A 25,328-nucleotide genomic window follows, 5' to 3' on the forward strand; every position below is an offset into this window, starting at 1 on the left:
AGCAAAAGGCATGCAAGCAAGAAACACGCACAAACATTTATTTAAAAATTAATATCTACACACACACTATTAGCGTACTCATATTTATACCTATGACTAAAAAAAGCTTAATTACTAAATACCATTAGTGAAAAGATATAATATGAAATACATCAAAGTGAGTTGTTTAATTCATGTTTTAATCAAGGACCACCTATTACTTCTTCAATGGTTCTTGTCATATACTTAAATGGTTATATCTATAATCGTGGATCACTTCGCTACTCCATGACATCGAAAGGTAACTACATCTAGTATAGATAGGAGATGATGATGACGATTTGCATAACTATTCTTATATCTGAAGTTGGTCACATCGAGGATAACATTGGTCTGATTTGTAGTGATTCAACTCGCTAGAGGTATCAAGATCCATACGCGTGAAATATCTATCCAAAACTAGTTTGTGACAGGAATTTGATTTTAACAATTAATATACAAAGGAAATTAATAACAAAAAAAAATGAATTACAAATAAGCTAGAATAAATGGTGGAAAAAGAGGAAAAGTAAAGTCTAATGGTTCCAAAAAACCAAAGTGAAGTTTAGATGAAGCTATGCAAGCAAGGTACAAGATTCATTCTATCTTTATTCCAAAAATTGCTATATATATAACATCTTATAATTCATAAAACCACAACACAAACTTTCATTGTTCTTACAGCTTAATCAATGATCTCATTCAATGGCTGCCATGCGAACCCACCCTACACGAGGTGACCGACACATGTTCTCCTCCTCGGATGACAATGCCATGATGAAAAACATACTTGCCACACACGCTCCCGATGGCACCTATTTTGATGTGAAACCGCTTCTTCAAATCATCGAAGACATCACGCATAGAGCCAATCCAGACACAAGCCATCATGTATGTAGACATGGTTTGTACTCGACTTTTTCATCTTATTATCGAATCCTAACTATTTATTTGTAGGGTACTCAACCGGAAATAGATGCCATAGTCGAGAGTGTGATTTATAGCGACGTTAGTGAGATTCTTGAAGCCATGGCGCTCACAATTAATAAGGTTTCATGCGAGGTAAACATTAAATATATTTATAAGCTAAATGGTTATATACTTAAAATATATTGTCAATAATATGTTGAAAACTGTGTTAGATTTCTTGCAAATGCATTGGAGGTGGGGATGCACATGCAACCACTACAGGGATTTTCCACATGCTTTCCCACTACGGGTGGGATATAAAAGCAATTATTACACTAGCGGCTTTCATGGTGAACTATGGCGAGTTTTGGTTGGTGGTTCAGCTTTGCGCTTCGAATCCACTAGCTAAGTCTCTAGCCCACCTCAAGCAAATGCATGATGTGCTTGAGCGGGGTGAGGCTCTCAAACCAAGGTTTGAGGCCGTCACTAACCTCATCAAAGCCATGCTTGAATTGACTCATTGCATTGTTTGGTTTAAGGATCTCCCCGAGCAATATATTAGCCCAGAGACTCCTGAACTCGTGACGGCTACTGCTCATATTCCCACAGCGGTTTATTGGATCATCAGAAGCATTGTCGCGTGTGCTTCCATTCTCATTAATCTAATTGGAATGGGACATGAGTAAGTTTTCATCTCATTTTGTTTCCTTATACATTTATAGAACTATACAACATCACTATTAGTAGAAAACTAGACAATTGCGACCGAAATTAACAACCAAAAAACAGTCGCTAAATTAGAGACTACTTTGCGACCAAATTTGTAATCGCTAAATTAAAGATTTAGCACGATCTAGTCGCTAAACAGTCACAAATTTTGTAACCTCCCATTCTCAGCCAAGAGTTCATAGAAAAGTGAATCAAAATTAAATTTTAAAGTACCTCACAACTAAAAGTGGTCGCAACACTGTCGAACAATGAAAAGAATAAGATAAAATTAAAGACGACCACTTAATGAAAAAAATTATGACACTTAACATGAGCATGCATCATGTCACATTGTTTCACTACTATAAAACTGGTCATTCACGACCAAATATTTTTCGGTTATCATTTCGGCGCGAATAAGTCACAAAACGCCAAATCAAAATTTGACAATCACAAATGTCCAATTTTGTAGTAGTGAATTCCTTATAAATTATCAAGAACCGAACCATAGACTAACAAAATATACTCTTTATAATAGGCATATCACTACGACCACGGAAGCTTGGGAGCTATCAAGTTTGGCTCACAAGATCAGCAACATTCATGATCACCTCAAGCATCAATTAGATCTATGCAATAACCATATTAGTAAGATCAAAAATGTTAAATTAATATGATCATTTAATTATCAATGTAGATGTATACTTCAGTTACTCACTATATATTTTGAAACTACTATTAATCATCAGATGAGAAGAAGTAGATTGAAGCGTACCTAATGATTATCCGCGTCATGGAAACTCCACATCTTGATAACACAAAGCCTCTCAAGCATTTGATTTACCTGAAAGATGATCAACTGCCATTGTACGAAAGCAGTACAAGGAACCGGGTATGTGTTCATTATTTGTTGTGCATACATTGGTTTTAGTGAAGATTATTAGTTATAGTGAATAATAGTTTGATCAAAATTGAATATTGGTGCGAGATTAGGTTAGCATCGATATACTAAAGAAGAAGATTGTATTGCTTCTCATATCGGACCTTGACTTGCCGGTAGACGAGCTATCAGTTCTTGACCAGATGTACCGAGAGGCAAAGCTACACCTGGATAGAGCTGAGAGCCAGTATGAGGTGGTATGGGTCCCAGTGGTGCCCAATCATAGGGCAACACCGTGGACCCCGGAAAACCAAAGCAAATTTGAGGCGTTAAGAAACATGATGCCTTGGTATTCAGTGTTTCACCCCTCGTTACTTGATCCAGCAGTGATCAAGTACATTAAGGAGGTGTGGCACTTTAACCATAAACCATTGCTCGTGGTGATGGATCCTCAGGGGAGGATCGTCAACACTAACGCGCTACACATGATGTGGATATGGGGAAGCGTGGCTTTCCCATTCACTAGCATGCGGGAAGAAGCACTTTGGCGTGAGGAAACTTGGAGGATTGAGTTGCTTGCTGATTCCATCGAGCCAAATATTTTCGGTTGGGTACGTTAGCGTAACTCATATTTTATCTTAATCTTAACAACATAAATTTTTATGAGTTTAGTGTTTAAGGTTCAGGGTCCTGCTTTATATAAAATGTCACACCCCGACTAAAGGCGGCGGAACATGCCGGGGTGCAACGATTGCTCATAAGCGCATGACACTATTTAAAGCGACAATATTTAACAAACTCATTTCATTTCACAACATCAAAAATGTCACATAACCAAATATTCATAACTCAAATACAACAAAATATAACAAAATATAGCAAATCAAATATTGTTCATTTTTGCTAATATCCTAACGGTATTTGTGACGTTTTCTTCACCGAACTCCATAATCAACCTAGATGCAAACCTGTAACATTTCATAAAATAAAGTTTATCAACACAAAGGTTGGTGAGCAATTCATAAGTTTGAACAATAGATATATAGTATGAAAAGCCACAAAACTAGTATACAAAACCATAAATAATAGCTATAAACTTGGATAAATAGTTATCTCTAACAAGTTGGCGACACCCAACTATAAGGAGTTGCCAAATAGTTTAGGATTTTATAGTTATCGTTAATTGCATTACGTTAACGACACCTTGCCATGAGGGGTTGCCAAATGGTCTAGGATTTATAGTTCCACCATCCAAAAGCGATAAACACATAGTCAAATAAGCATAGAACACCAAATCGAGCAATTATTCAAGTAAGGTATACAACAACGTTTGTGGTTTAAGACCCAAGTATAAAACATTTAGTTTAGATAAGTTGAAATGTCACCCCCAAAATAAAAGATAGAAAACGTGGTATGAAGTTACTCACGTTCAAGTAATAAACTTGAAAGATTGATTATTTGGAGATTTGCCGGAACGACGAGTTTAACGTATGAAGCCTAAATAAAAGAAAGTCTTGGATTTAGAAAGGTTGTCTTGAAGATCTTTAAATAAAATAATTGTTGCAAAAACTAATCAATTAAAGTTCAAGGTTTAAAATGTAACTATTTAAGAATTTATAATAATAACCCTTTTAAAAAATGTAAGTTTGCTCAAAACCGGGTTAAAGTATCTAACCTTAATATTTACTTAACCAATGTTAAGTAAAAAGGTGGGAAAATGCTAAAATGCAAGTTCCATTAGGCTAAAGATACTAAAACGGGTTTTTAACGAGTGTTAGGGTTGTCGGTTCGGGTCTTGACAAATGGTCAAACCCAAAGTCAACTTTCCAAAATATTAATTGTTATGAGATAACTCATTAAAACATACTAACACTTAACCAAGTATGTAGATCTATTGTTTAGAACTAACAACGCACGTTAAGCGAGTGTTCGGTTTTGTCGGTCCAAACTATGTTATGAGATCAAGTTGGATCCAACTATTCCTAGTACTTAAGAAAATAATTAAAATCAGTTTGTAAACTATTTTTTAAAGAAATATACAAGTCTTGATAGCTAAAAACACACTTGTGTGTCTTAAGCGAGTAAAAGTCGGTATAGTTCGGTTTGGTTCGGTCTCCATCTCACAAATAGTTCATAGATGGTTTCTACATGCCCAAATATCATAGAACTTGTATATTGGTTTATAAATGAAGAAAACTTAAATTTTACAACAAAAAAAGTTAACTACAAGTCTTTTAAGCAAAAGTTTTGGTTTAGTTCGGTTTCCATCTCCCAACGAGTTCATAGATGGATTCCATATGCTTAATATCAAAGAACTTGTAAAAATGATTTTTGAAACTCAAATATAGCAATAAACATGTTTAAACAACTATTTTAACAAAACTAGTAAAAAAAAGTTCGGTTTCCGGTTTGGACTAGTTTCGGTTAAATCGAGGTTAGTCTTATACAAACCCACACCATGGAACTTGTAAATAAGATGAACAAACTAAAGGGTTAGAAGTTAGTCATAAGTGATATGTATAATAAGTTATGTGTGTGTAAATATATATCAAGAACACGAAGTCCTCCATGAAGCCTTGCCTTATGACATTCGAAACTTAACCAACCAGAGTCGGTGAAGTAACAAATAAAGGAAACAAGGGGTGTGTATTATATATATGTTGTACCACCATATTCAAGAGTTAGTAATGTTAGATGAACAAGTTAGAATGAAAGACTATAGTTAGTTTGAATTGAGAAGTCAAAACTTCAAGAATACATAAGAAATAACAACCTTGAATCTATGCAGTTTTGAGAGAGTTTTTGAAGATGTAGCAAGAGTAAAATGAAGAAGATGGGTGTGTATATATAGGGAATGAGTGAAGGGTTGGGTATAAAGATTATTTTATAGTTTGCATAAAAATGAGTATGTTTAAATGGTCAAACAATGCATAATATAAAAAAAACCAATATTTTATATATTTTATATATTTTAAATGACAAGATCCAATATTTTATATATTTGAAATGTTCGGGTTACAAACGGGTCGGGTTTACATAACAAAAGTGACCCGAAATTGACGAATGTCAAATAAAATAAAATACTTTTTTTGACATGTTGCTGAAGGAAAGTACATTTGTTTGTACGGAGGGGAGGATTTGGAGTGGATTCAAAGATTCACAACAAACGCACAAGCAGTGGCCCGTAAGGCTGGAATCCAGCTCGAGATGTTATATGTGGGGAAAAGCAACCCGAGGGAGAAAGTGAGGAAAAACAACAATATAATCCGGGCTAACAATCTTAGCCATGTGCTACAGGACATAACTCTAATATGGTTCTTTTGGGTCCGCCTCGAGAGCATGTTGCACTCAAAACTCCAGCACGGGAAATCATTTGATGAAGACCCAATTCTACGTGAAATTAACGTGATGCTTACATATAATGGAAATGATCAGGGTTGGGCCGTGATATGTCGTGGGTCGAATGATTGGATGAGAAGGTCGGATGGTATCACCGTTTTAACGAGTTTGACCAAGTATAGTGAGTGGCAGGATGCGGCACAAAACCAGGGTTTTCTACCGGCCTTGAATGAGTATCTTGAGGCAAACAGACCACCACATCATTGCAACCGTCTAATCCTGCCTAGAACCACTGGGAATGTGCCGGAGAGAGTTGTTTGCGCTGAATGCGGGCGGTCAATGGAGAGGTTTTTCTTGTACCGATGTTGCATTGACTAATTATAACTATATTAATTATGCTTCTTGATTTACATTTTAAAAGAGACTAGGACATGATATGAGTGTATTGTGTTATAATTTAGTCGTTTGCTGCTTATTTGTAATACATATTGTGATTAATAAAGTTGTGGTTGATTTTATAATAATATCAGACCCTTTATTTCCAACAGCCCCTATAGATTAGTATTAAATAGAAAACATTTAATACACCTAGTAAGTTGAAGTATTTCTTACCTTAAAGCAGACCATTTAAAACATACTCAATTAAATAATGCAACTTTTTTTAGCAACACTCAATACCCGAGTAAGTCGATGTCAAGCACTCATACTAACTTTGACTCTCTAGGCATGACTCCTTCAGGATTAACGTTAAGGAGAAAACTCACAACTATTTAAATAAACGTCGTTGAGTCAGGATTTGAACCTATCGCTGTGATCATAAAGATCTCAAACGTGAAACGTTAACCATTAACCCATGTCGTTATGCCAAAAGGCCAAGTGCGGTTAAATATTGCCACTAACCTTTGTTTTATCCCAATGTTTGTGGTGCTTAAGAAACTAAACTTGAAAAAAGAAAGAAAGAAAAGTTTATTTGGGTGGTATGATATTGAAATTGTTGGCACATCTCATTTTTCAGAACAAATAATTCTTTGTAACAAGACTAACATAAGAGTGTTAGGATCAGACTGCTATATAGCATCAGTAGCATGGTAGCTCAATATTGTTGCAACGAGTAATAACTTAACATCAATTGCTAAACTGAAGTAAATAAATAACAAGAGTCATCAATACAGTTTTTTCTTATCACGACTCGTGAAGTTGTATGTTTATCTATTATTCTATTCTTTGTTAATTATTTTATTTGTTTACAGAATGATAATAGAAATACGTAGAAATGGTACAACTTATATCACACATGAATGGTGCAATATCCCTACTTCAATAGCAAATATTGTTTAATAAATATTATAAGTGCAAATTGCAAATGTTTTAAGGTTTGTTGACCTATGAAGGTGTAAGCACATGACCATTAGCTTGATACTTGTGGTGATGTTTGGGTGCATCTTAAATATTTATATGATGCTTCTTTTGTCACACATGGGATTTTGCTAAAAATGCTAAAATGTTGTATCTATCTACATATTTTATAGATTGACAAAATTAGATTACAATACGAGCTGGATGATGCCAAATGTTGGATTTGTTGTATAGTTTGAATAGTAAGAGTTGGATTTTGACTATTAAAACTATACAACTAATTAGAATGATGCGTTATTTCTTTCAAAGCTATTCTATAAATCATCTGGACTTTAAACGTTTAATACATTGTTTTTACATCAGAATGGTGTAGATATAAATCATGATTGATTATGTTTATATACCAAAACATATTTACTGTAACAAGAACATTTTGAAGCTTAATTAGTTGTGCTAGAACAAGAACAATTGTTGTTGTAATGTACAAAGAAACAAAAACATTGATCTATAGCTGTTTATAAGAATATGTTTCTTTTGAAGTGATTCGACTCGCTAAAAGTATCAAGACACCCATACCCGTGAAATGTCTATCCAAACTAATTTGTGATGGGAATTTGATTTTTAGCAATAAATATATAAAAGAAATTAATAAAATGAAATAAAAATAAGCTAGAATAAATGATGGAAGAAGAGGAAACGTAAAGCCTAATGGTCCTAAAAAACCAAAGTGAAGTTTAGATGAAGGTATACAAGCAAGGTACAAGATTCATTCCCTCTTTATTCCAAAAATTGGTATATATAACATCTTCTGATAGTTCATAAAATCACATTTCTAAATCTTGTTGTTCTAACAACTAATACATTGATCTCCTTCAATGGCTGCCATGCGAACCCGCCCTACGCAAGGTGACCGACACATGTTCTCCTCGGAGGAGGACAATGGCATGATGAAACCACTACTTCAAATCATCAAAGACATCACGCATAGAGCCAATCCAGACACAATCCCTAATGTTTGTTCTCTCTTTTTTTTTTTTTGTACTTGGTTTATTAAATCATCTTAATATTGAATATTATTTCCTTTTTAATTGTAGGGTACTCAACCGGAAAGAGATGACATAGTTGAGAGTGTGATTGATAACGGCATTAGTGAGATGCTTGAAGCCATGGCACTAAGATCAATGGTTATAAATATTTACATATATAGAGCAAGTTCGTGTTTTATAATCAATAATATGTTGAAAACCGCGTGTAGGGTTCCTGCAAAGTCATTGGAAGTGGCGACGCACATTCAACCACCATAGGGATATTCCACACGCTTTCCCACTATGAGTGGGATGTAAAAGCAATTATTGTAGTATCGTCTTTTATGGAGAACTATGGCGAGTTTTGGTTAGTGGTTCAGTCGTTAGTTTCGAATCCACTGGCGAAGTCCCGAGCCCACCTCAAGCAAATGCATGATGTGCTCGAGCGGGGTGAGGCTCTCAAACCAAGGTTTGAGGCTGGCACTAACCTCTTCAAAGCTATGCTTGACTTGACTCATTGTGTTGTTAGATTTAAGGATCTCCCCAAGCAATACATTAGCCCGGATACTCCTGAACTCGTTACGGCCACCACTCTTATTCCCTCTGCGGTTTACTGGATCATTCGAAGCATCGTCGCGTGTACTTCCATTCTCATTAATCTAATCGGAACGGTACATGAGTATGTTTTCATCTCATTTTTTTTCCATTATAATTAGTTCTCTTATCTTGAACTATACAACATCATTGGTAGAAAACTAGACAATTGCAATCGAAATTTTGAAACAAAAAAACGGTCACAAAATTAGCAACTAATTTGCAACAGGAATAGCTAGTGCTCGCAAAATTCAAGATCAAGCACAATAAAGTCGGTAAATGGTCACAAATTTGGATCACTAATAGAAAAATGAAGTAAATGATAAAGTAAAGTTAAAGCAATATCACATAATGAAAAACAAATAAATAATGACATTTTTTACATGAGTATGTATAATCTAACATTGTTTCACTACGAGTAAACCGGTAATTTCCTACCGGATATTTTTCGAACATTATTTCGGTCGCAAATCGGTCACAAATACACACTTTAGTAATAATATAATTTCCCTTGCAAATTCTTAAGAACCATAACACTTTTTAACATAGGCATATCACCACAACCACAGAAGCTTGGGAGCTATGGAGTTTGGCTCACAAGATCATCAGCATTCATGATCACCTCAAGCATCAACTAGATCTATGCAATCACCACATTAGTAAGATAAAATATGTTAAATTAATAAGTTCATTTACTGATAATCACTATATTTTGAAACTAATTTAGTTGATTAGATGAGAGGAAGCAGATTGAAGAATACCTAATGATAGTCCGCGTCATGGAGACTCCACATCTTGATAATACGAAACCTCTGAAGCATTTGATTTACCTTAAAGATGATCAACTACCATTGTACGATTTCATTACAAAGAATCGGGTGGGTGTTCATTATTCATTGTTTGTACATTGGTTTTATTAAAGATCATTAGTTAGAGCGAGTAATACTTTATATTGAATCGTGGTGCGAGATTAGGTTAGCATCGATGTACTAAAGGAGAAGACGGTGTTGCTTTTAATTTCGGACCTTGGCGTGCGAACAGATGAGCTATCAATTCTTGACCAGATGTACCAAGAGGCAAAGCTACACCAGGATAGAGCTAAGAGCCAGTATGAGGTGGTATGGGTCCCAGTGGTGCCCAATCATAGGGCAACACCGTGGACCCAGGAAAACCAAAGCAAATTTGAGACGTTAAGAAACATGATGCCTTGGTATTCGGTGTTTCACCCCTCATTACTTGATCCAGCAGCGATCAAGTACATTAAGGAGGTGTGGCACTTTAACCATAAACCGTTGCTCGTGGTGATGGATCCTCAAGGGAGGACTGTCAACACCAACGCACTACACATGATGTGGATATGGGGAAGTGTTGCTTTCCCGTTTACTAGCATGAGGGAAGAAGCCCTTTGGCGTAAGGAAACTTGGACGATTGAGCTTCTTGCTGATTCCATCGAGCCAGATATTCACAGCTGGGTATGTTAGTGTAACTCTCATTTTATCTTGATCTTACCAACATGAGTACATTTTTTATTTTATGAATTTAGTGTTTAAGGTTCAGTGTCGGGTCTGGTTTTGACAGATTTCTGAAGGAAAGTACATTTGTCTGTACGGAGGGGAGGATTTAGAGTGGATACAAAGATTTACAACAACCGCACAGGCAGTGACACGTAAAGCTGGAATCCAGCTCGAGATGTTATATGTGGGGAAAAGCAACCCGGGGGAGAAAGTGAGGAAAAACAACGATGTAATCCGAGCTAACCATCTTAGCCATGTGCTCCTGGACCTAAGTCTAGTATGGTTCTTTTGGGTTCGCCTCGAGAGCATGTTGTATTCAAAACTCCAACATGAGAAATCATTTGATGAAGACCCGATTCTAAATGAAATAAAAGTGATGCTTACATATGATGGAAGTGAACAAGGTTGGGCTGTGATATGTCGTGGGTCAAATGATTGGATGAGAAGGTGTGATGGTATCACGCTTTTAACGAGTTTGACCGAGTATAGTGAGTGGGAGGATGTGGCACAAAACCAGGGTTTTCTACCGGCCTTAAACGATTATCTTGAGGCAAGGTCGACACCATATCATTGCAACCGTTTAATCTTGCATGGAACCACTGGGAATGTGCTGGACAGAGTTGTTTGCGTTGAATGCGGGCGGTCAATGGAGAAGTTATTATTGTTCCGATGTTGCACGGACTAAGTATGATTATATTATGCTTCTTGATTTACATATTAAAGAGACTGGGACATGATGTGAGTGTATTGTGTTATAATTTAGTCCTTTGCTGCTTATTTGTAATACATATTGTGATTAGTGAAGAAGTGGTTGATTTTATAATAATATGATATATCAGACCCTTTATTTCCAACAGCCCCTATAGATCAGTATTGAAATAGATCAGTACACAGAATCGGGTGTGTTTTCATTATTCATCTTTCGTACGTTGGTTTTATTAAAGATCACTAGTTATAGAGACTAATAGTTTGATCAAAATTGAATGTTGTTGCGAGATTAGGTTAGCATTGATATACTAAAGAACAAGATGGTATTGCTTTTCATTTCGGACCTTGACATGCCATACGAAGAGTTTTCAGTTCTTAACCAGATATATTGTGAGGCAAAGCTATACCCCGAAAGAGCTGAGAGTCAATATGAGGTAGTCTGGCTCCCGGTGGTGCCCAATCATAAGGCAAAACCATGGACCAAGAAAAAACAAAGCGAATTCGAGTTTTTAAGATACATGATACCTTGGTATTCGGTGTTTAACCCCTTGTTACTTGATCCAGCAGCAATCAAGTACATTAAAGAGGTGTGGCACTTTAACCATAAACCGTTGCTTGTGGTGATGGATCCTCAAGGAGCGATCGTCAACACCAACGCGCTACATATGATGTGTATATGGGGAAGCGTGGCTTTCCCGTTCACTAGCGTTAAGGAAGAAGCCCTTTGGCGTGAGGAAACTTGGAGGATTGAGTTTCTTACCGATTCAATCGAGCCAAATATTTTCACTTGGGTACGTGACCGTAACTCATATTTATCTTAAACTTAACATAAATACATTTTTCATCTTTTGGGTTTGGAGTTTAGAATTATGCTTTACGTAAAACCACATTTTTGTCTACAACGGCGTCTGTGCCCATGTGAAACCGTACGGATCTATGTAGAAAAGGCATAAAAAGAGTGGTGCAAACTTTGTTGATGTAGAAGTTGTTTTTGGATGCTGACTGTGAATGAAGTCTGCATAAGCTAACTTGAAGCGAACCTTGAAATTTATGTATTTTAGTGAATAAAAAGAATTAATTGCACATTCTACCTGTAACCCATCAAATTTTCGTAGAAAAGCACCAAATTATATACATATATATATATATATATATATATATATATATATATATATATATAGGTAGGGGAGGGTTATTTTGAGAACTATGGTGAGTTTTAAGAACTCAATTTTGAACCACACATTTAATTAAATTATATGAAATATGTAGCTGAGATTAAATTTAATTAAAAAATGAAGCAGGAGAGAGAATAAGTATTTTCGATAATTACACAAGTTTAAACGTTAGTTACACAAGTGTAAAAAGTCGATTCGGTGTGTAAAAAAATACCGTAATTTTTTGTACATCACTTACACTTACGTATTACACATGTGTAAAAAAATTCGAAAAAAAAATTGTTACGTTGAGTTATTTCGAGTTCTTAAAACTCAAAGTGGTTCTCAAAAGAAATCAATCATATATATATATATATATATATATATATATATATATATATCCTTTAAGAACTCAATAAAAGTTAAGAACTCTTAGGAACTCATAACAACCAAACGTTTTTTTAAATTTTTTTATAGATTAACATTATTTAAGAATAGTTTTATCATCTTTTATATAAAAATTTTTTATTACATATATTAATCACAAGTTTACATATGTGTAAAATTTATGTACTAACAAATTTACATATGTGTTAAAAAAACATAAATATGTATAAAAACTAATTTTCAAAATTGTAATCGCAAACATAGATATAAAAAATGATAAAACTACACTCAATTAACATTAACATACAAAATTTTTGATAAAAAAGATTAGTTTTCAAGGGTTCCTTCAAGTTCTTAAATAAATTAAGGGTTCTGTAATGATACTCATCCATATATACATATGGGAGAGTTATTTTGAAAACCATGGTGAGTTTTAAGAACTTTAAGAACTCAATTTTGAACCACACATTTAATTAAATGATATGAAATATGTGGCTGAGATTAAATTTAATTAAAAAATGAAGCAGGAGAGAGAATAAGTATTTTCGATAATTACACAAGTTTAAACGTTAGTTACACATGTGTAAAAAGTCGATTCGGTGTGTAAAAAAATACCGTATTTTTTTGTACATCACTTACACTTACGTATTACACATGTGTAAAAAAAATTCGAAAAAAAAAAAAATTCTTACGTTGAGTTCTTTCGAGTTCTTAAAACTCAAAGTGGTTCTCAAAAGAAATCAATCCTATATATATATATATATATATATATATATATATATATATATATATATATAAATGATCCAATACAATAATCCCTAATCGTACATTACGTACGCGACTCGCATCCCCGTTGATTTCAAATAACACGCGGTGACAATATTGTAATATTCATCAAATCGTTGCTCCCATCGATTTCATCCGCCTTCAACATGACCTTCAGCAATCCGTCACCATCAAACGATCATGTCCACAATCCAATGATTCCGTCCACCGTACACCATCCGTCATGACCTGTTAATAAAATTGACCAATTGAAATTGAAATTGTTGAACTAATTGACCAATTAAACTTTGAAATTGATCCAATTAATCATCAATTTGAAGTTTCAATTGATCAATTTTGAATTTTGAGTGATGGGTTTTAACTGAACGTTTAATGTTTTAAGCGCCATTTGCAGAAACCCAGTTGCAGACGTTCCATGTTTTGTTCATATGATCGAATCAATGATCAAATTAACGGTCGATTGACGATTATTTGATGATTATGAGATTATATGAAGTGATTTCAGTGTTGAATTTCATGTTTACAGGTGTTTAATTTTTTTTCTGTTAGTTTTAGAAGTTCTGAACACCCAGAACTTCTTAGAACTTCTAAACTTTATCAGAACTTCTAAACTTTTTTTAACACCAAGAACTTCTTGGAACTTCTAAACTTATCAGAACTTATAAACTTTTTTTAACAACCTGAACTTCTTAGAACGTATTAGAAAGTTTCAAAGATGTTCATTGCTTTTTGAACACCCAGAACTTCATTGAACGTTTTAGAACGTTTAAATATGCTCTTTTTTGGTCAGAACGTTTAAAGGTCTGCAGTTTTGTTTCAGAACGTTTAAACATAATATTTTGAACCCTAATCAGAGCTCGATTGAGTGCGTTATTTCTGCAAATCCATAATCGATTGATGATTCTAAAGTCTCTTACACATCAATTCGATTGATTAAATCATCAATTTTGGTGTTTATTTTGGTCAGAACGTTTAAACTTTGAGCAGAACGTTTAAACATGAACCCTAATCATAACTCAATTAAGTGTGTTAATTTGTATTTTCATAATCGATTGATGATTCTAAAGCCACTTACACATCAATTCGATTGATTAAATCATCAATTTTTGATCAATTTGAAGATTTTTAATGTTCAGGGACGTTCTATTTCAATTTTGGTTTTTGACTTTAGAGATTTCATACTTTAAGCTGTGATTAGAGTTAAGAAATTGGATTAGATTGAGCGACAAGTTCCGAATTTGGATCAGAGTTGATTTGTAATCGACGAATTTTGATCGCGAACTACTGTTGGGTTATTTACGAAATTGCCACCGCGCGTTTTTTAATCAAACGCTCTGGAATGTCGCGTACCTAATGTATGATAAGCCATTATTGTACGTTAACCCACCCCTATATATATATATATATATAGAATGTCTCTAATACTTTAAATTTACTACATAATAATCATCCGTAACCATATTTAATCTTTCACTTTCATATTTGTTTTTTTATTTTTATTTTTTCATTTTCATATTTAACAATATAATCGTTGGTTTCTATCTGATCTTCGGTACGTTTTCATTATTTAATACTTAAATTTTAAGATATAATTTTATAGAAGTTGATTTATATTAATTGGAAAAGTATGTGATGATGTGGAGTGTGAGGTGGAGATTTGTGCAAATTTGTTGTCGTGGATGTTGTCTATGGTTCTGCTTTATATAAAGTAAAGTTATATTTTTAACAGGTTGCTGAGGGAAAGTACATTTGTTTGTACGGAGGGGAGGATTTGGAGTGGATTCGAAGATTTACAACAACCGCGCAAGCAGTGGCGCGTAAGGCTGGAATCCCGCTTGAGATGTTATATGTCGGGAAAAGCGACCAACAGGTGAAAGTGAGGAGAAACCACGATTTAATCCATGATGAGAAGCTTAGCCACGTGCTCCTGGACCCAACTCTAATAAGGTTCTTTTGGTTTCGACTCGAGAGCATGTTGTACTCAAAACTCCAACAGGGGAAATCATTTGATGAAGACCCGATTCTACATGAAATAAACGTGATGCTTACGTATGATGGAAGTGAACAAGGTTGGGCTGTGATATGTTGTGGGTCGAATGATTGGATGAGAAGGTGTGATGGTATCACGCTTTTAACGAGTTTGAAAAATTAGAGTTTGAAAAATTATAGTGAGTGGCGGGGCGAGGCACGAAAGAGGGGTTTTCTACCGGCCTTAAATGATCATCTTGAGAGACTTGCATTTAGCCGGCCACCACATCATTGCAACCGTTTAATCTTGCCTGGAATCACCGGGAATGTGCCGGAGAGAGTTGTGTGCTTTGAATGCGGGCGGTCAATGGAGAGGTTATTATTGTACCGATGCTGCATTGAGTAAGTATGATTATGTTATGCTTCTTGAATTATAGATTATGAAGATATTGGTATGCTGTGTATTTTTAGATTATTATTGTACTCGTGAGTATAATTTGTTATGATAAAGTGGTATGCTGTGTATTTTTAGTTTGTACATTGTGATTAATGAAGTTGTATTGATATCTATAATATAAGCGACGCTCGTTTCTGATTAAAAAGCCCTTCGTATTAAATATTGGTTTTAAATAATGCAACCATGTCATATTGACAAATAACAACCTCAACTTTACACTTATTTGGTGGCAGTCCCAACTAAATGTGCATTTTTCAATAAAACTAGTGGTCCGTCACAGGAGAAACAACAATGCTGACCCACTAGTTCAGCCAAATTATGCCTAAATGACAGGTAAACCTATAGCAACTGAATATAACGGATGTATGATGGAAAATCTTACCGAGTAGGCGAGTAGTAGTACTCCAGCAGCCGGGGAAAAGAGGACTTGCAGTGAATGAAGTATAACCAAAATAGGACTTCCATACACAGATTTTAGTGTCTTGATGACATGTAAATACACTTCCGTTATGAAACGTTATGGACTTAATTGTACCTGATAATATTTATTTGATCATAAAAAAGTGTCAATTTAATTTGATTTTTATAAACAATCATTTGATATGAAGATTCTCTATATGTTTTATTAAAATTTAACATAATGATATAATGCAACATAAGGATTTTAAGTTCACATCAAAATTAAGTAAAAAGCTGATAATACTAGACGTGTGCCCGCGCGATGCAGCGGGAAATACAGGTCTTAATAATCACGTAAGAGATTTTTGGGTGCTTATCGTTACATTTGAAACCGTGGATTAAGAATTCTTATTTTAAACTCAATTTAGTAGCGAAGTACAAATGAAACCGAAATCTAACCATTGTTAATGGTTTGTTTTTGTTGGGTTTTAATTTTCAACGATTTGGTTTCAGTTTTCGATGACAAAAAACGGCTTGGCTCACGGCTTAGTTTAAAACCATCAAAACCGGACCACAAACGCATATACGTAAGATGTTATTTTTTTAACTGAAAACAAACTATGACAATATCATACTCAAATTAAAGAGAATTAAATGCTCGTTTTTATGGTGCATTTTTTTTTAAAAAAAATATTAGCGTATGAAAAAGTTATGACCGTTTAAAAATCGTGAAGGAATTTGGGTTAAAAGTGAAATTATAAATAATATATAGTTAAAAGATGGGGATCAAAGTTTTAATTATTCTTTAAACTTCCAAATGGTGATTAAAGTTGAGGGGGCAATGTTGTAAATAATTTGAAGAATTATAAAAGAAACGTTAAATTTAGTGTTAGAATGACTACTATACCCCTCTTTATAGTTGTACAATGTGCTTAAGAAATTGTAAATCCCTTAAAATCTAGTGTCTTAGTTTACCCTTGTATGGTGTATTATATATAGTATAGATTAGTGGTACTGATGGTACGAGAGATAGGATGTCACATTTATATAGTATAGATTAGTGATGCTGATGGTACGAGAGATAGGATGTCACATTTATTTTGGATTTCCGGTTAATTTTCATACCCAAATCTTATTGTCTTGATGAGATGTAAATATACATGAAGAAATTATGATTTTTTAAACAAACATTTAATATGAAGACCTTTTATATAGTTTATTAAATTTTAACCGAATTATATAATGTAACATAATATATCATTAAATTAAAATATGAAACCTTTCATACCCGAATCTTATTGTTTTGATGAGAAGGAAATATACATGAAGAAATTGTGATTTTTATAGAATCATTTAATATGAAAACCTTTTGTGTATTTTATTAAATTTAACCAATGATACAACATTATATCATTATGTTAAAATATGAAGTGGACAATATTATTTGTGGTACAAGAGGTCGGAGGTTAATTAATTACCTTATGAAGAGTCGTTGACACCAAATGTGTCCATCAACGTAAACGACATTGTGTCGTATACATGGATGACGTTTCCGGTAGTGGCATAGAGGAACTATGAAGTATAAGACAATACCTGCAACAAAGTGTTGCAAGAAGATGATTCAAGATTAAATCCTATTTGTGAAGATGATGAGAGCATTATGCCGAAAAAATCCCCAAAAGAAAGAAAATGATCTCGAATAACAATATAATATGATATGTTCACATTCTTATTTATAAGGTTTAAACCTCAGGCATTTAAATATTTTATATCTTTATATGATGCTTTCTTTTGTCACATTCTTTATGGGATTTTGCTAAAAATGTTAAAATATTGTATCTATATACATATTTTATAGATTGTCAAAATTAGCTTACAATATGAGCTATTATGTAAATCATCTAGAGTATAAACGGTTAGGACATTGATTCGGTTCCTAATCCAACCTGATATCCCTTCAGTGTAACCGATTTCGTATCCCTTGTTCATGAATCCAATTTCGACCTAACTTGATTCTAGCAATTATAAAACCCGTTAGTTCCCATAATCAAGACTAGTCGTGAGAGCCTTTTTTTTTACCATTAGGGTCGATTTCTTTTTAACTTTTTGCCTTCCATATATATATATATATATATATATATATCAGTATTAATAATATGGGGTGTGTCTGTTGAATCATAACACTTAAAACACTCTTTACTCTCTTAAACGCTTATTATTCTCTTAAACGTTCCAAAATTATTCTTGAATGGCTTCATCAAGTGTGCAATCTTCTGTTGGTTGTTGTTCAAACCATTCCTACCAAGAGGAACCCATAAATTTTGGTCAGTTTTTCATGAAAAGATGCGAGCACAAGTTTGAAAAACCACATCGTTTTAAAATACTACGAGTTGTATTTTTTTAATGTATTACATTTATGGTGTTTCCTAATTTTTTAAATATTAAAAGGTAAAACCCGGTTTTTTGTCCATTAATTTGATTAAATCATATTAATTTGAAACTTAGAGATCGCTATTTTTGTTTAGCTTTTTTTTAATAAAAATATAAAATATTTTTTAAATAACCAGTACTGGTTAACCCGACCCATTAAGCGCAACTAAATAATATAGATGATAAATCATACAATGCATTTCTTGATCTAAATCACATCAAAGTTTGAGCACTCTTTTGGTATATTTGATAACTAGCTAAACTAAGCACAACAGGTAAAGGTAAAAGGAGAATAAACAAAAGCAAAAGGCATACAAGCAAGAAACACGCACAACCATTTATTTAATAATTAATATCTAAACACACTATATTAGTGTATTTAGAGATTTATACCTATGACTAACAAAAGCTTAATTATTAGATACCAGTAGTTAAAAGATATGCTGTCAAATACATCAAATTGGATCGTTTAATCCATATTTTAATCAGAGACCACGTATTAATTTTTGGATGGTCTTTTTCATGACTCGATGGTTATACCTATATTCATGGACCATGTACTGACCCATATTCGACAACGAAAGGTAACTACATCTAACATATATAGGGGACGACGATAAGGCTTTCAGGTCATGTCCTATTTCCTTATGCTTACATTCTGATACATTCTTACATTCTAATAATAATAATAAAATGAAATATAAATAAGCTAGAATAAATTATGGAAAAAGAAGAAAGTAAAGTCTAATGGTTCCAAAAAACCAAAGTGAAGTTTAGATGAAGGTATACAAGCAAGGTACAAGATTCATTCTATCTTTATTCCAAAAATTGGTGTATATATATATATATAGATATATCATCTTCTTATGCTTCAAAAAACCACAACTCAAAATCTCATTGTTCTAACAACTTATTCATTGATCTCCTTCAATGGCTGCCATGCGACCCTGCCCTGCCCGACAAGAGCATTAACATTCATGATCACCTCAACCATCAATTGGATCAATGCAATCACCATATCAGTAAGAAAAATAATTAATACGATAATTTACTTATTAATGTAGATGCATGTGTCACTTAATAACTATATTTTGAAACTAATATTGAGGATCAGATGAGAAGAAGTAGATAGAAGCATACCTAACGATTGTCTGCATCATGGAGACTCCACATCTTGATAATACAAAGACTCTCAAGCATTTGATTTACTTGAAAGATGATCAACTACCATTATACGAAAGTGCTACAAAGAATCGGGTGTGTGTTCATTATTCATTGTTATTGTTTATTGTTTATTGTTCGCAGTCTCGCACGTTGGTTTTATTAAAGATCACTAGTTATAGCGAATAATAGTTTGATCAAACTTGAATATTGTTGCGAGATTAGGTTAGCATTGATATACTAAAGAAGAAGATTGTGTTGCTTCTCATATCGGACCTTGACTTGTCAGCAAATGTGCTATCATTTCTTGACCAGATGTACCGAGAGGCAAAGGTACACCCGGATAGAGCTGAGAGCCAGTATGAGGTGGTCTGGCTCCCGGTGGTGCCCAATCATAAGGCAACACCATGGACCCAGGAAAACCAAAGCGAATTTGAGGCGTTAAGAAATATGATGCCATGGTATTCGGTGTTTCAGCCCTCGTTACTTAATCCAGCAGTGATTAAGTACATTAAGGATGTGTGGCACTTTAACCATAAACCATTGCTCATGATGATAGATCCTTGGGGGAAAATCGTCAACACCAATGCGCTATACATGATGTGTATATGGGGAAGTGTGGCTTTCCCGTTCACAAGCATGAGGGAAGAAGCCCTTTGGCGTGAGGAAACTTGGAGGATTGAGTTGCTTGCCGATTCCATCGAGCCATATATTTTCGTTTGGGTACGTTAGCGTAACTCACATTTTATCTTAATCTTAAGAATATATATACATTTTTTGGTTTATGGGTTTAGTGTTTAGAGTTTGGAGTTCTGCTTTATGTGAACCCACATTTTTATCTTAATGTTACCAATATAAGTACATTTTTATTTAATGAGTTTAGTGTTCAAGGATCAGGGTTCTACTTTATTTAAAGTATTGTAATTTTGTCGACAGGTTGCTGAAGAAAAGTACATTTGTTTGTACGGAGGGGAAGATTTGGAGTGGATTCGTCAATTTACGTCAACCGCACAAGCAGTGGACCATAGCGTACTCAGACAGAAATAGATGCCATAGTTGATAGTGTGATTTGTAACATTAGTGGGATGCTTGAAGCCATGGCATTCCCGACTAATAAGGTATGGTTTGCTATAATTTTTCAAATAAAAAAATTAACATATTACGTATGGCCGGGTATTCACAATTTGGTTTTAACGGATTTTAAGTTATACCGTGAGCAAAACCGTTGATTCGATTTTTTGTTATTGAGAACCGAAACTGAAACCGTTGAAACTTTAAACTGAATCGTTACTAATGGTTTGGTTTCACTTATTGAACTTCAACAATAAATTTATCGTCCGATCTGGTTTTATATGGCCAATGTTTTGTATAAGCCATAAACCAAACCCTTTGCTATGGTTTGAACATTCAGAAAAGTGATGATTGGTTCAAACGTTTTCAAGGTTTCAAACGAACCTTGAACATCCACATTTGTTATATAATTACAATAATTTTCGTTCCCACCGCATCGCGCGGGCACCCGTCTAAGATGAATGGCTATAAACTTATAATATATTATACGCAATACATAATATATAGAGCAAGTGCATGTTTTATAATCAATCATATGCTGAGAACCGCGTGTAGGTTTTCTACAAAGGCATTGGAAGTGGCGATGCACATACAACCACCACAGGGATATTCCACATGCTTTCCAACTACGAGTGGGATGTAAAAGCAATTATTACACTAGCATCTTTTATGGAGAACTATGGCGAGTTTTGGTTGGTGGTTCAGCTGTGCCTTTCGAATCCACTGGCTAAGTCCCGAGCCCACCTCAAGCAAATCCATGATATGCTCGAGCGGGTTGAGGCTCTCAAACCAAGGTTTGAGGCCGGCGCTAACCTCTTCAAAGCCATGCTTGACTTGACTCATTTCATTGTTCGATTTAAGGATCTCCCCAAGCAATACATTAGCCCGGATACTCCTGAACTCGTTACGGCCACCACTCTTATTCCCACTGCGGTTTACTGGATCATTCGAAGCATCGGCGCGTGTGCTTCCATTCTCATTAATCTAATCGGAACAGTACATGAGTATGTTTTCATCTCATTCTTTTTTTCCATTATACATTCTCTAAAACTATACAACATCACAGGTAGAAAACTAGACAATTGCGAACAAAATTTGCAAACAAAAAATGGTCACAAATAGCAACAAATTTGCAACTGGAATCATAGTGCTCGCAAAATTCAAGATCACTGCCTAGTCTTGGTCAATATACCATAACAAGTTAATCGAAATTCTCTCTTTTTTTAGGCTATAAAGACTGTTGCATCACTATTGGAATATTAAGCAAATGATAATGATAAATTAAAATTAAAGCAAGACCACATAATGAAAAATAAATTAACAATGTCATATTTTAACATGACTACATGAGTATGTATAATCTAACATTGTTTCACTACGAGTAAACTGGAAATATCCGACCAGATATTTTTCGAGCGGTCACAAAGACTGATTTTACGATCTAAATACGGTCACAAATGCCCTTTTTTTAGTAATTTAGCTCCCCTTACAAATTCTCAAGAACCATAAATAACACTTTTTAACATAGGCATATCACGCCGACCACGGAAGCTTGGGAGTTATCGAGTTTGGCTCACAAGATCAGCGACATTCATGATCGCCTTAAGCTTCAATTGGATCTATGCAATCACCATATCAGTAAGATAAAAGATGTTAAATTAGTATGGTCATTTAGTAAGATAAAAAAATGTTAAATTAATATGGTCATTTACTGATAATGACACAATATTTTGAAACTAAATTGATGATTAGATGAGAAGAAGCAGGTTGAAGCATACCTAAAGACTGCCCGCTTCATGGAGGCTACACAAACTGATAACACAAAGCCTCTCAAGCAATTGATTTACCTGAAAGATGATCAACTACCATTGTACGAGTGCATTACAAAGAATCGGGTGGGTGTTCATTATTCATTGTTTGTACATTGGTTTTATTAAAGATCATTAGTTAGAGCGAGTAATACTTTATATTGAATCGTGGTGCGAGATTAGGTTAGCATCGATGTACTAAAGGAGAAGACGGTGTTGCTTTTAATTTCGGACCTTGACGTGCAAACAGATGAGCTCGCAGTTCTTGACCAGATGTACCGAGAGGCAAAGCTATACCCGAATAGAGCTGAGAGCCAGTATGAGGTGGTCTGGATCCCAATGGTGCCCAATAAGGCAACACCGTGGACCCAGGAAAACCAAAGCAAATTTGAGACGTTAAGAAACATGATGCCTTGGTATTCGGTGTTTCACCCCTCATTACTTGATCCAGCAGCGATCAAGTACATTAAGGAGGTGTGGCACTTTAACCATAAACCGTTGCTCGTGGTGATGGATCCTCAAGGGAGGACTGTCAACACCAACGCACTACACATGATGTGGATATGGGGAAGTGTTGCTTTCCCGTTTACTAGCATGAGGGAAGAAGCCCTTTGGCGTGAGGAAACTTGGACGATTGAGCTTCTTGCTGATTCCATCGAGCCAGATATTTACAGCTGGGTATGTTAGTGTAACTCTCATTTTATCTTGATCTTACCAGCATGAGTACATTTTTTATTTTATGAGTTTAGTGTTTAAGGTTCAGGGCCGGGTCTGGTTTTGACAGATTTCTGAAGGAAAGTACATTTGTCTGTACGGAGGGGAGGATTTAGAGTGGACACAAAGATTTACAACAACCGCACAGGCAGTGACACGTAAAGCTGGAATCCAGCTCGAGATGTTATATGTGGGGAAAAGCAACCCGGGGGAGAAAGTGAGGAAAAACAACGATGTAATCCGAGCTAACCATCTTAGCCATGTGCTCCCGGACCTAACTCTAGTATGGTTCTTTTGGGTTCGCCTCGAGAGCATGTTGTATTCAAAACTCCAACATGAGAAATCATTTGATGAAGACCCGATTCTAAATGAAATAAAAGTGATGCTTACATATGATGGAAGTGAACAAGGTTGGGCTGTGATATGTCGTGGGTCAAATGATTGGATGAGAAGGTGTGATGGTATCACGCTTTTAACGAGTTTGACCGAGTATAGTGAGTGGGAGGATGTGGCACAAAACCAGGGTTTTCTACCGGCCTTAAACGATTATCTTGAGGCAAGGTCGACACCATATCATTGCAACCGTTTAATCTTGCATGGAACCACTGGGAATGTGCTGGACAGAGTTGTTTGCGTTGAATGCGGGCGGTCAATGGAGAAGTTGTTATTGTTCCGATGTTGCACGGACTAAGTATGATTATATTATGCTTCTTGATTTACATATTAAAGAGACTGGGACATGATGTGAGTGTATTGTGTTATAATTTAGTCCTTTGCTGCTTATTTGTAATACATATTGTGATTAGTGTAGAAGTGGTTGATTTTATAATAATATGATATATCAGACCCTTTATTTCCAACAGCCCCTATAGATCAGTATTGAAATATTTCGATCTTACCTTAAAGCAGACCATTTAAAACTCACTCGATCAATTAAATAATGCGACTTTTTTAGCAACACTCAATACCCGAGCGAGTCGATGTCAACCATTCATACTAACTTTACGCTCTAGGTTTGACTCCATCAGGATTAACATCAATGAGAAATCCAATAACTGTGAAAAAAAAAACTCGTTGAGTCAGTTTTTGAACCTGTAGCTTAAGATCATAAACTCATCATCATCATCATCATCATCATCATCATCATCGTACTCAGTATATCCCATCAATAGCAATGCTATGGTAGGGTCTGAGGAGGGTAAGATGTAGACAGCCTTACCTCTATCCCATAGGGATAGAGATGCTGCTTCCGGTGAGACCCCCGGCTCGATAGTAGTTTTGCATCAAGCCTTGGACATAAGGCATATAGCACTCAATCATCGGGACACAGGCTGATTGGTGCATGTGCCCTTGTCTTTCGGCTATCAACGCCACCACATGATGCCTGATTAACCTTCCGTCACTTTTAACGTTATTTTCATGAGATTAGTAAAATAACGTCAAAATTAGTGCAATTTTACTTTTGCCCACCCGAGGGTTCACACATATATACATTATATGCGCGCACCGCAAGCAGGGCGTAAACTGATGTATGTTTATCTATTATTCTATTCTTTGTTAATTAGTTTATTTGTAATGATAATAGAAATACGTAGAAATGGTACAAATACTTGTGATTAAGTTTGCATCTTTTCTTGATTTTAATTTTTGTGGGTTTACGTGACATTTTAATATTTTATATCTTTTTTATATGATGCTTATTATGTCACATTCTTTATGGTATTTTGCTAAAAATGCTAAAATATTGTATCTATATACATATTTTATAGATTGACAAAATTAGCTTACAATATGAGCTAGATGATGCCAAATGTTAGATTCGTTGTATAGTTTGTATAGTAAGAGTCGTATTTTGACTATTAAAACTATATATACAACTAATAAGGACACGTTATCACTTCAGTGTAACCGATCGATATCACTTCAGTATAAATGGTTAGGA

General features: G+C 34.8%; 2 protein-coding genes and 1 pseudogene across 3 annotated transcripts; all 3 read left to right on the forward strand.

The window, feature by feature from the left end:
• The first annotated feature begins 722 nt into the window (after nucleotides 1–722).
• LOC143591666 (protein SIEVE ELEMENT OCCLUSION B-like) lies at nucleotides 723–20,840 on the forward strand (annotated as a pseudogene). The gene is made up of 7 exons (XR_013145735.1): nucleotides 723–909; nucleotides 976–1,080; nucleotides 1,161–1,609; nucleotides 2,174–2,283; nucleotides 2,385–2,527; nucleotides 2,629–3,126; nucleotides 20,730–20,840. The product of XR_013145735.1 is annotated as a protein SIEVE ELEMENT OCCLUSION B-like (transcript).
• On the forward strand, nucleotides 8,086–11,045 carry LOC143591655 (protein SIEVE ELEMENT OCCLUSION B-like). Its single transcript, XM_077071805.1, has 7 exons — nucleotides 8,086–8,223; nucleotides 8,305–8,418; nucleotides 8,466–8,914; nucleotides 9,379–9,488; nucleotides 9,565–9,707; nucleotides 9,804–10,301; nucleotides 10,408–11,045. Exons 1-7 carry the CDS (start codon nucleotides 8,086–8,088, stop codon nucleotides 11,026–11,028), a joined length of 2,073 nt encoding a protein of 690 aa, XP_076927920.1. The 3' UTR covers nucleotides 11,029–11,045.
• A 50-nt stretch (nucleotides 20,841–20,890) lies between the features above and the next one.
• Nucleotides 20,891–24,085, forward strand: LOC143591658 (protein SIEVE ELEMENT OCCLUSION B-like). The gene is made up of 6 exons (XM_077071806.1): nucleotides 20,891–20,911; nucleotides 21,420–21,868; nucleotides 22,393–22,502; nucleotides 22,617–22,759; nucleotides 22,856–23,350; nucleotides 23,457–24,085. The coding sequence occupies exons 1-6, from the start codon at nucleotides 20,891–20,893 to the stop codon at nucleotides 24,075–24,077; spliced, it is 1,839 nt and encodes a 612-aa protein (XP_076927921.1). The 3' UTR covers nucleotides 24,078–24,085.
• The last annotated feature ends 1,243 nt before the right edge of the window (nucleotides 24,086–25,328 follow it).

Source organism: Bidens hawaiensis, unplaced genomic scaffold (genome assembly GCF_021521415.1).
Source record: "Bidens hawaiensis isolate Kalapana, Puna unplaced genomic scaffold, B.hawaiensis_p1.1 tig00039976_1, whole genome shotgun sequence".
Taxonomy (NCBI): Eukaryota; Viridiplantae; Streptophyta; class Magnoliopsida; order Asterales; family Asteraceae; genus Bidens; species Bidens hawaiensis.

Coding starts and splice junctions, on each gene's coding strand:
- LOC143591655 (XM_077071805.1), top strand. CDS start 8,086: ATGGCTGCCATGCGAACCCGCCCTACGCAAGGTGACCGACACATGTTC. Junction 9,708..9,803: donor ATTTCATTACAAAGAATCGG/GTGGGTGTTCAT, acceptor GTGCGAGATTAG/GTTAGCATCGATGTACTAAA. Junction 10,302..10,407: donor AGCCAGATATTCACAGCTGG/GTATGTTAGTGT, acceptor TGGTTTTGACAG/ATTTCTGAAGGAAAGTACAT.
- LOC143591658 (XM_077071806.1), top strand. CDS start 20,891: ATGGCATTCCCGACTAATAAG. Junction 22,760..22,855: donor AGTGCATTACAAAGAATCGG/GTGGGTGTTCAT, acceptor GTGCGAGATTAG/GTTAGCATCGATGTACTAAA. Junction 23,351..23,456: donor AGCCAGATATTTACAGCTGG/GTATGTTAGTGT, acceptor TGGTTTTGACAG/ATTTCTGAAGGAAAGTACAT.